A 12,047-nucleotide genomic window follows, 5' to 3' on the forward strand; every position below is an offset into this window, starting at 1 on the left:
CTGCTGGTCTATCAAGAGAGGTCAGATGAATAGTAATAAAAAGAATTACAGAACACCTCTTTCAATGCAGTCCAGACATTTAACCGGTTCAGTCATCTTGTGGAATCTCAAACATGGTAACAGGAACACTTGAGACACAGGGCAGGGTGACAGAAGTATTTTGGGTTTTTTGCACATTCACTTTAAGATTATTACCAATATTAGCACAAAACAAATGAGCATTCTTACCTTCCATTGCTATTTTAGCTGTTCATTTACATCACTGTTTGCCAACTTACCAACACACCATAATATTATAAACAAAACAATCACTCACCTACAAATCCTTTCTCTCCAACTAATTTAAGGGCAATTTTATCTGCCAGAACAGAAGAATTTCCATGTGCGATGTTAGCAAAAGGTCCAGCGTGAACAAATACTGGTGTTCCCTGAGTGATAAAAAATACATATCATTAATTTAATGAATATATGTTGTGGTTTAACCCCAGCTGCTCGCTCACTCCTCTCCAGTGGGATGGGGGAGAGAACTGGGAGAGTAGAAGTGAGAAAACTCATGGGTTGAGGTAAAGACAGTTTAATAGGTAAAACAAAAGCTGCACACACATAAACGAAGCAGAACAAAGAATTCATTCACCACTTCCCGTCATCGGGCAGATGTTCAGCCATCCCCAGGACAGCAGGGCTCCATCAGGTGTAATGGTTACTTCAGAAGACAAACACCATCACTCCAAACATCGTCTCCCCTACTTCCCTTCCCTCCTCTTCCCCCAGCTTATGTGCTGAGCATGACACCATGTGGTGTGGGACACCCCTTTGGTCAGTTGGGGTCAACTGTCCTGGCTGTGTGTCCTCCAACTTCTTGTGCACCCCCAGCCTGCTCACTGGTGGGGTGGTGAGAGGGCAGAAAAGGCCTTGACTTCATGTAAGCACTGCTCAGCAATAATGAAAACATCACGGTTACCAACACTGTTTCCAGGACAAACCCAGAACCATATCCAAAGCCCCATACCAGCTACTATGAAGAAAATTAACTCTACCCCAGTCAAAATCAGCACAACAGGTAAGAACACAAGCTCAATACTCTTACAGACTAATCAAGATGATATATAAATCAAAGCACATAAAGCAAGTAAGTGCTGTTAGATAATTTAGGGATTCTAGGTATTTCTCAGGTCCTCGAGACCTCACTCACTGACAAGTCTAGATGTCAGAACCTGCTTTGTCTATATAAAGGTAACAGACATCAGTGCAACCTGTAGGTAATTTACACAGCTTCTCACCCAACCTTGTACTATGTTTCATATTTCCATTGCCCTAATGCTATGGCATGTTGTTCTGGCACATGTACACTACATGTACTAAGTGTATTGCTGCACAGTGCACAGGTAAGAGTCCAATTCCATCCCTTACTGTTCCCATTTTCCTCATTGACTGTAATCACCATTCTGTGCAGGCAAAGTAGCCAGCAGAAGCAGTGAGGGACCAGAGTCAATGGTTAAGGAGCTGGAGAGGGAGATGGCAAGGAACATGGTTGGGGTGCAGTGGGGATACTGACATACAATGGAAAAAGCAGTCACCACTGTTGGCGAGTGCCTGGGAGCCCAGGTGGAGAGCCCAATGCCCCTAGGTAGACATTATACAAATACACAAGGAAAACAGACTCTGGAGCAGGGACCAATCTAAACCAGCAAATGAATAGGAGTAAGCAAATCAACTAGGTATAGGGAAATTTGTCAGACGGTAAGCAATTCTCAGCTTCCCTATTACTTTTTTTGGCAGGCATCCCAAGGAAAGAAGAAATAAAATTAGGATCTGCAGGAAGGGATTAGGATTAGGCAAGATAATGTAACGGTTGTCTTTTCTCCAAGTCAGAATACACAATCAGACAGAAGGACATAATTTCAGCTCTTTTACTATAAAATACTTTGGCAAACAAATCCCTGTTGGGTTAATGCTTCTAAAAATGCCCAGCTGGTTAAAGTAAAGTTAAGCAGACAACTTCAGATTATCACCATCAGTGTTCTTCACACATTCTGTATTAGGAGCTACTGCCAAGCTACAGGGCAATCTTCCTCAATTTTGACCAGAAACACCAGTTAAGGAGGACCTTGTTCCACAGATCAGCTACAGGCCACATCCAACAGCCACATGAACCACAACATGGAAACTATTAACCACAGAGCTGGTCGTGTGTACCTTCGCCCCCCCCAGTGTCTTAAGAAAACAACCTGCGCAGATAAAAAATGCCCATATTTTCAATAAAACACCATAAAAATTGGATTACAGTTGTGAAATACTTCTTGTTATAGAAAACAGATTTTCCTGTTTCAGTAATGCTGAATACAAATCACATGCAGAACACCAACAAGAAACATCTTGTTGCTTCCTTTAGGAGTAATTATACGTAATTAATTGTTTTGTTCAGATAAATAACTTTTTAGCTACTGACACATTAAACTTCAGGTTTGTTTTAATAAACTGGGTGTTGTTTTGTTTTGTTTCAGGGTTTGTTTTGTTTTGTTTTTTTAAAAGTGGAAAAGGGAGAATATGCATATATATGGGTGGGGGATATTCTTCAAATCCTATGTATTAAGCTACAGCTCAAGACAACTCTGCCTCATATATGTTAGAGAAGAAACAGGAGCAGAAAAAGTAAACAAACCAAAAATCATGCTCGGTAACAAGAGGAATGATACAGATTGTTGTCATCATAACACACTGACTTTACAGTGTTTGCTTAGGGTTCATTTTTTTTCCTCTTTTCTGTCTGCTAATGTCCACACACTGCAATAGCAACTGGGATTTTACATAGTTATATACAAATGTAACTTGAACTATGGACATCTTCAAAGCTTCTTCTAATACTTGGGCATCAACCTCATGAGAGGTGCTATGCAAAATAAAAGATTACCCCTATTACACTTGCTTGTAACTTACACACACTAAAAAGTTTCGCTTCTACTTTAATCAAGTATTTACCCTTCTGGCACTCAAATAAATGACTGCCGCTTTCAGCTACCAGGTTCAAATCCAGTGGATACATTCTGATTTGTGTTTTATTACTTACTAAGTTTAATTTTACTTTCTAAGTCCTTAATTTCTTGTGGCAAACAATTACAAGGCTGCTCTCATTAGAGCCTGGCACACATACAGGCAGGCACAATGCATGGAAGCACAACCACAGCTGGTGAGAAAGCAGCCCAGCCCATACTGTGGCAGCTATGCAGAAAGGGGGCCAGAAGGGTCTCCCACAATGTTCCTGGTGCAATTGTGCTTCCAAGAGTTCATCCACACAGCAAGGATAGGAAGTAAACTTGGACTGTGGGATCCAACATCCAGAATATTGGTAAGCAAGAGGCCCCCTGCCACTAACTTGAAATCCAAACAAACTACTAAACCACTGGCATGGACAGATGCTCCCCTAGAGTTCTGAAATCAACCAGAAGAAAAGGAGTTGTTTGAATGTTGGGGTTTTTTACAAGAGCAATCCTACAATAAATACAGTCTAGGTACCGAAGGGACCGAACTCCAGCAGGATGTCCGGAGCCTCAAGCACACCTTGGAACAAGGACAACAATGTCTTCTCAGGCCAGCCTTAGTGACTGTGTGTCAGCCCATCCGTCCCACTCTGCAGAGTACCACTTATTTTCATTACACTCTTAATAAACTGTACGGAGAAACAAGCAGTGGCACAGGGATGCATTCTGCTGACTGTTTTCAGGACAGGAAATGTTATTATCCAAGTTTTAGTAAAAGAAAATAAACCTAGAATGTCAATGAATATCTGAAGTTATCTGGCCACTAGAAAGCTGTTTATAATACTTATTACCATCCTTCCCTCATCTTTACTGAGAGTGGCACTTTAAATGTAACATGAGCAGATTGTCTCAGAGCAGCCAGCCTGCAACTACAAAGAGCTGTCCCCTAGAGCAGCTCCTCTGTTATGCATGGTATAAATAAATGCTAAACATTAAGGGATCAGTTCACAAGGGAACAAATCTGTCATGACAAACATGGATAAACACTATGAAATCATTATGTATATTCCAAACAAAGTCATCTCAATTTTATGGCATTGGATATAAGTTCTACTGAAGCCTGCAGTTATTGAAGGTGGAGTGCACCATGTTTCCCATCTTGAGATTTTAGCATCACTCCTGCATATAAAGTACTGTCAACCACTTTACACCTTGAGGCAGCATTTCTGGTGACAGAGTAGCAGATTTGTGATGGAAATCAACCCACCAAGAAACTTCTTTGAAAGACAGCAAATTAAAACACATACATCAATTCACATATGAAAAAAAGCACTGTCACAAAATTGCCAGTTCATTTCCACATAGGACTGGCATTTGGTCATTTTTGATTTATGATCTTGTGAACCTCTTCTACAGTGCACACAGATGCCCATGTAAAGCTGGTGCAAATCTAATGAGTAGGTCATTGTTCTCCCATTTCACAAGCCCTTAAAAGCAAGTCCTCAGATCTCCACAGCTTAACACAGTTCCCAGGCTCTTGGCCTGATTACAGGGGACAGCAGCTATCTCTGCAATGGGTACTTTCAGCTGCTGCTACTCACAGACACTATTACTTACAAATTATGCCAAATTAACTGTCAGTATCAGCTGGAAGTTATCCAGAAGATCTCCTGCTCCACCTCCTTTGGCAGTCTTTTTGCCCCTCTCCAGTACCAAAGTGATCTGAAAGAACTGCTCCAATGAACAGTTTCATCCCTACTTGCAGGATGGGTCCAGGGTATAGTCTGAGCTGCTTCTGTTCTCTAAAATTGTATTATTCTGGTCTTCCACCATCTGTGTGCTGTAGGATCATTTCTAATATTACTGTTGTCAAGTCAGGATGATGCTGCTTTATGCTTGTATGAAGAACTTGTTCTCCCTGAAGGAGTTAGGATTAAGTTGCCCAGTCATCACTGGTAGCCTCTTTGGAAACCTACAAGATCCCTCTTCTTGTGGATGATACTTATTAGGATTATTCCAAGTGCAATTTAGGTTTCAGGTCTCCTCATTTCTAGTTTGTGAGAAGAAAGGCACTCATGAGAAATATGTCATTCCCTATGGCAGGTGAGATATTGTTATATCCACCACAGTGTACACTAGGATTAGTTTACCTTAAAATCTATCATGCTGAAGAATCTAAACTCACAGGTCAATCACTGTGCTACATTCAAATGTGCAGGGCAAAATATCTTCCTTGTTCCTCTCTGTTCCACTTTTTTTTAATTAAGCTAATAAAATTAGCACCTCTTAAAGATATTTACATGACTAATTAATAACAATGAAATTATTTATTCACAAAATGGGACATGACACAAACTTCAGGCTCAAGAACAGCAACAGCAGCATGGGTAGGCCATTGCATCTCTGCACAAGAGCAATGACACAGTCCAAGAGACATACATTAGCCAAAGCAAAGCACTATCTTGGAAAACGTTTAGATAAACTGGCGTTTTCTGTTCTTGGATAGGTGACTTAGCCTGCAAGCCAACAGGTACTCAAAGGGTGACAAAAGTTTGGTTTTGAGTCTCAAATGGCAGGAGTGGAGCATGAAGCAGTCTTCTGAGCTGTTTAATTTGCTTTTTTAAAAATAACTTCATAAGAATTTTTTGGAAAAATATCCTTGGGTATTGCAGTCGGGGTCCTTCTAGCAAGTAATAATGTTTGATGAAAGTTGGCAGATATTTCAGCCATAGTATAGATTAGACTAGAAAATACCACATAAAAGCTGGGAATTTAATCACACAGAAATGTGAATATAAAGAAATGCAGTGCAAAAAAAACCCCTAAAAATAAAAGCATGCAAGTCCCAGAACCAAATGCCTATTGATCAAAAGAAACTGTTCTGACATCTATAATTGTCTTTTAAAACACTACAATAAAACCACATTTTTTTCTAACAGATATAGAAAGTGCAAATAGAGAGAAGCAGACTAAACACTAAGAATCAAAGCTACCTTGTCACTGATGCTTACTGCATGCAATGTTATCCAAGTGGGGATTTAACACACAGTTCTAGCTAGGATATTCTTGATGCTATGTGACCTCTAGTTTCTGCTGCTATTAGATGGTATATCAAATTCTGACACACACATATAATCTTCTTACAGCCACATGAAAGAACAGATATTCTTTGCAGGAGAAAATAATTAACATGGCTATAGTAAAATAACAGACAAGTTCTATTTTTCTAATATTTCCTGAGAGTACGAAGTTGTCCTCATCCAAACATAAAAGCAAAAAGGTAGTTGTCACTTCGATGTGATGTAGAAAACTCTTACCAACCCAGGATTGCACTGGTATGTTTCTACATTCTTCAACTTTTCACCATATCAGAAATTGCTATGAAATACTCCAGCTATGTAATTTTGATGGTCAAACTTTCAATAATATACATTATTTTTTTCTTCAAATGCATTTGTTTTCAAAACAACTTCATCATTTCCTCATTTTGCTTCCTCCCTCTCCCCATGGACACTGCTCATCATTCAGCTTACTATTGGAAAGGCAATACTAGACTGCCCAGACACAAAGTTAGGTTGTACTAATTCTTCGTTCTTTGAGCTGCTGGAAGAAAGCTCACTAGGGTATGTATAAAGCATTCCTGTCACAGGCTAGCAAAGCTTCATTTAGTCCCTGAAGCACTATAGCAAAGTAGTGGCTTGAACCTTGAAAGTTAAGTGCAATCACTGGATAGAAGCATGACCAGCACAATATGGAACTTGGAAGCTGGAGAAGGGCAGGTATCATAAACCATACTCACCTCTAACGTCTGCATTAGTGTGGGTTTAATTGCGTCTTTCATCAGAACTGCCAAAGCACCTGTTACTCCCTAAAAAACAAGAGAGTCCACATTTAAAGAAGTCATTTCTAAGGTGCAACATTCCTGAGTTACATATAAGCTTACAGATAAAACAGGGAAGAAAACATTACAGTTCAAAGGAGAAAAAGAAACTTTGCTCACAGACCATAATGGATAACTATAGTGTTGCACAAAGAATTTATTTAGATGTTACCTCAAGACTTCTAACATACTCTGTTTATTCTTCCTACTTCATGGACAGACCAGAAACAGAATTATTAAATGATTAGCATGAGGATGTTCATGGGAATACAAGATGAAGCAGAAGCAAAGGCCACTGAGACCTAAGAAAGCAAGAAGGCAATAACTTGCTAAAACTGCCTAAAGAAATGACAGATGTATTTCTTTCATGACAGAATCAATATCATGAATCATTAGCTAGCAACAACCAGACAGAGTAGTTTTCAAGACTTGTACAAATATATACATAATAGACACAAGATGAAAGCAGACACAGAGTTGACTAGGGGTAGATAATGAATACATCACAAGATTAAAAGTTAGAGGTGCCTTACTGTGATAATGAAAGGAAAATAGGAGCCAAGCAAATTGTTGCATTACTTCCCCCTAAAAATTTTGCTTGACATTAAGTATAAATTTCATACTGACTGAATTTAAAGTCAAGTCCCTCTACACCAAAACTCAATGTCAATTTTAGGAAAAAATGTCTACAGAGTGGCATCACTGGGCACATATAGACATCACTTTGTAGACACATCACTAGCAGTCTATATGTAGGGTGTTATCTAGAAACCACAAACATATATTCCAGTTTATTTGTAAATTACTTTGATTTTGAGAAGATGTGTTTTGTTTTGAAATAACTAGATCATGAACATAAAACGAATGCAGTAGTGTTATAAGAAGTGTCTCACAGATTTGCCAGGACACAAAAAGTGAATTTAATACACTGTTGTATTGAAAAGAATATTAGACCCAAATAAAAGTACTATCTGTTGCAAACAGTTTAAAATGAAGATTGAAAAACATAGCTACATTATCTGAGTAGCTTATTAAGAGCTAAACAGTAACTTTCAAATAAAGAAGAGCCATGAAAAAGGTGCCTGTATAATTCTCAACGTGGCACCTGCCATCTAACCCCAAATATGAACAATCAAACTCTGTGTGAAAATACTAATGACAGACAGATAAGAGACATAAAAGTACACAGTGACTACATAAGTACAGTATTTTATACAAATTCTAGTTTCCCCTTTCTAAGCATCACATCTGAACACAGACTTCAGAATAAAATGAAGCAGAATATTTGGCCTCAGATAAAAATGAAACTAATGTATTTATTCCCTAAATACAAGGAAAAGGAAAAATGTGTTAAAAAGGGAAATAAAATAATTGATGCTTTTCAGTCCCACAGGCTCCTTAATAGCTACAGATTGTTTTAATTGGTAAGATTATAAACTACTTATTTTAGATTAAGAATTTAAAGATGTAGGACAAATCTCAACAATGTTTCATAACAGTTCATTTAGCCAGTATTCCAAAAAAGTTTCTGCTGCTGGAATAAAATGTAACTTCAATATTTTATCTATGAATGAGTTTTCTTTTTAAGAGCATGCAAAAATAACTGCCGCTGCTATTGCCCTTGATTTTCTGTATTTCAGTAATTTGTAAAAGTCTTTCTAAAGTGGGCATATTTCATAGGATTTTAAATTTTAAATCTATTCAATAGAACAATTTGTTTTATAAAACCCGTTTCATTAATTTCCAGATTTAAAGCACTTACAAAACAGAATAGTTAAATAGAACAATCTCAGCTTGCAACAAATTTAAATCCTAGCAATTTATCCATTAAAAGCTCGGTTTTGATCCTATTAATTTATATAAAAAGATTAAAATATTCTTTTTCCTATTGATCACAGTGCAGAATTTTAATTCATGAAAAAAGAGAAAAAACCCACAGTATGCAATATACTTATTGAAAACACCCATAAGCCTTTTCTTTTCTTGCTGTTTGATTGACTCAGCAGCCGAGACAGAATTTCTCAGATCAGAAACACCCTTCTTCTGCTCCCACCCCCCAGCTGAAGGAAATAATGCTCATCACTAGTTGATAGCAACACAAAACATAACAGCTAGTTAAATTGTTCAACTTCTGTCTCATGGAAAGCAGAACCTTGTACACGCAATAGCCAGGAGGTTACAGGTAACAGAAATATCTGAAGGAAAAAGTTAGTTAATTTTACATTTTCTTCCTGTATCTTAGTTTTTCCATCATCATATAGCAAAAACTATTCATCGTTATGGTAAAAAAGAAATAGCTGCTGATCATTTTTGGTGCATGAACACTGAGATAGTTTACAGTCTCACCATGTGAAAAACCATTGTAATAGCTATTCAACTTTCTGGAGAAAAACAGTCAAATGGAAAACTATATCAGATCTTCCAACTGGTCAGTGATGAGGTTAACCACCTGAACAGCCATGGATCAGTCTTAATGCCCTACTTGGGAAAACTGCCTAAGGACTGACAAGTCTTAACTCATGCCAACTGTAGCCATCCACGTTCGGGGGTTACTCTTTTCTACTTCACACTGGACTAGACCACCAGCTCACTTAAAGTGAGCGTGGAAACAGCTACGTGCTGACCCAAGCCATGCTGACTGGAAAAAGGACTCCGGGGAAGAAGTGAAAACTAAAATAAAATCAGGACACTCCCCCCACAGCTAATAATGGCTCAAATCCCATCTCCTTTGCTTTCTGATAGTTCTTCACTAATCTGAAAAAAAAAAAATAGGTAAAAAACCCAAATACTTCCAATGTGTTTCAACATTTTTGGGAAATTTCATCCACATTAGATATATACCTGGATACAACTCATTGTATCTGAAGCTGAAAGCAAAGAAATAAGATGGAAACACTCCAATTAGCACATTCATGTCTATCTACCTTTCATAGTTCTTAAACAGGTTTGGTGTCAACAACAGTCCTTAAAAGCTAAACAGACAATAAATTTTTCATATCTATCTGACATGATGCCGTCAGAATAAAGTTTTCACTCCTTCATATCCCCAGTCCTCCAAGAAGCTAGTAAACAATTCCCACAGCTCACTAAAAGCCCTGGATCTGATTCTCAAAGCTATTTAAGGCATCAGCTTTCCATCTCCAATTCAGAGAAGGTAGATAAATTTTTTTAAACTGAGTCAGAGGCTTAGACAGTTTCACACCAATTAAGCATACGAGAGCCCAAGAATCATTAGCTTTCCAACAACTCACTGTCACAAGAAAGAAGAAGGACTCCAAATCAAATGTATACAGACAACCAACTCTCCTGGGTTCCCTCCTGGAACTGATTCCAAGTACTTCTGAAAATAATACCTGTTCCATCTATCCACCAGCTGTCAGGGCAGGTACACTCCCCAGGACACCAAGATCATAGAGCACAAAATAAATTACACAGAAAAGGCAAACTTGAAAAAAAAATGAAATACTTTCAAAGCAACTTCCAGTGGAGCAGTTTCTGAAATCTATCAAGAGTGTAAATGAAAGCCAGCATTAGATGACAAGGAAGGTGATTGAGAGTAACTACTGTGAGATGAATAAGGGTTACACAGACTGAAGGGCAGAGAAAACCCCTTTTCTTTCTAAGAAAAATAATGAAGTACTTGTAACTTCCCTTCGTTTGAAACTATAGTCTCTAACAAAACGATAATATTTTTCTGCAATATCAGTTCTAAACCTAAACCCTAACTGTAAGCTTAGAAGAACTGCAACTACTTTTGTTTAAAGTGAAGCATGCACACAATGTTTCTGGTGAACCAGAGAACAAAATATATTCATTCAGCTGATAGATCATTTATAAAAGTAAATACGAAGCTATTTTCTTTTGGTCCTGGAATTACTGAAATCTAACAGTATGGTACAGAAAGTAAGCTGAAAAGAAGTCTTATTTAAAAAACCAGTGATATACTTACTCAATATTTTTCATAGCCGCTGAAATACTGATCTAGGGCATACATACCCATTTAGTTTCACATAAAAATGTGTCCATCAGAATTCTACTACACTGTAAAAGCCAAAAAGCAATTCAGTCTTCAAAACACCATACAATGAGCACCACATTTTGGCAAAGACTTCTGTATGTTCCATTACAGAAGACAGATATTTAATCCATTATTTTTGTAGAAGGAGACTTCTCAATTCATGAAATGTTCCATTTATGTTTTTTCTATTACTACTATCCTGCCTCTGCATCTGGTTTATATCTGCTAATGTGTATTTTAGGTTTTTACTATTTTATCATTATAAATATATTGCATATAAAGTCAAAATTAAGAGCAATTGTGTTTTTGTGAAGTATACTGGGTGTACATCTGGAAACAAATCACAGAGAAGGGTTTAGTGGTTTTGGTTCACATAGGTTCCAATGAACTAAAGATTAATGTCAAACATTTAACTTGCATAAATTCAGTCCAGATAGTATATATAAAACATAAACTCCAGATTTCTTTTTTAAGTGACAGGTAGGACTGACCATCACACATTGTTCAAGTTGTGTGCTACTTCCCATGATAAAGGTTTAAGATTTGTTAGAACTACTTGCAATTGCAGTTCTTTGGACTAAAATATTCCATGTCAAGTGGCTATGACAGATTCAAGCTTTTAAACTTGATTTTGTTTTATGAAAATTTAAGTCAAAATGCTTGAACTGTTCTTGGACTGAGAGCATTTGAAAATGTTGAATATTGGGTTTCCTATGTTCAGTTGACTTGAGGTCTTTCCTTTCTGAACTATAAAGCTTTTCTCTTCTTTGACTCTGACTCAAAAAAGGATGAAAATTTGGGAGAAGAGTGGCTTCACATAAAATCTCTTACCACATCTGAAGATTTGCCTGAGATACAAACAATGGGAGAACAAAATTGCAGCTCACAGATACTCCTTAGTGATTGCTTAGCCTTGCCTCATCCTCCCTGAATAGAAAGCTTTAGCCTCAATGTGCCATATACTTACAGTCTAGGGTGTAATACTGTTTCTACAGTCTGCACCAGGCTGGGCCAGCTCTGGTTTGGACATCTGGACCACAAAAAAAGATCTTTTCTGGATCCTAGAGGAATTCTTTTCTAATGTATGCAAGGAAGAGGTACAAGCTGTGCAGTCCAAATGAAGAGGGGTAAAAGTGGGGCTTGCAGAAGAATAGTAACAACACAGCACAAG

The 12,047-nt window shown here is 37.7% G+C and overlaps 1 protein-coding gene across 1 annotated transcript in view; it reads right to left on the reverse strand.

The window, feature by feature from the left end:
* Nucleotides 1-316: 316 nt before the first annotated feature.
* LOC104410663 (monofunctional C1-tetrahydrofolate synthase, mitochondrial-like) overlaps nucleotides 317-12,047 on the reverse strand; it is a gene marked incomplete at both ends in the record, with an annotated part of 60,755 nt that continues 49,024 nt past the window's right edge. Inside the window, 2 exons of the mRNA XM_010020900.1 lie at nucleotides 317-428; nucleotides 6,778-6,846. Of these exons, the coding sequence (XP_010019202.1) occupies nucleotides 317-428; nucleotides 6,778-6,846 (181 nt within the window). The remainder of the gene's footprint in view (nucleotides 429-6,777; nucleotides 6,847-12,047) is intronic.

This window comes from Nestor notabilis, unplaced genomic scaffold (assembly GCF_000696875.1).
Source record: "Nestor notabilis isolate BGI_N333 unplaced genomic scaffold, ASM69687v1 scaffold9348, whole genome shotgun sequence".
Taxonomy (NCBI): domain Eukaryota; kingdom Metazoa; phylum Chordata; class Aves; order Psittaciformes; family Psittacidae; genus Nestor; species Nestor notabilis.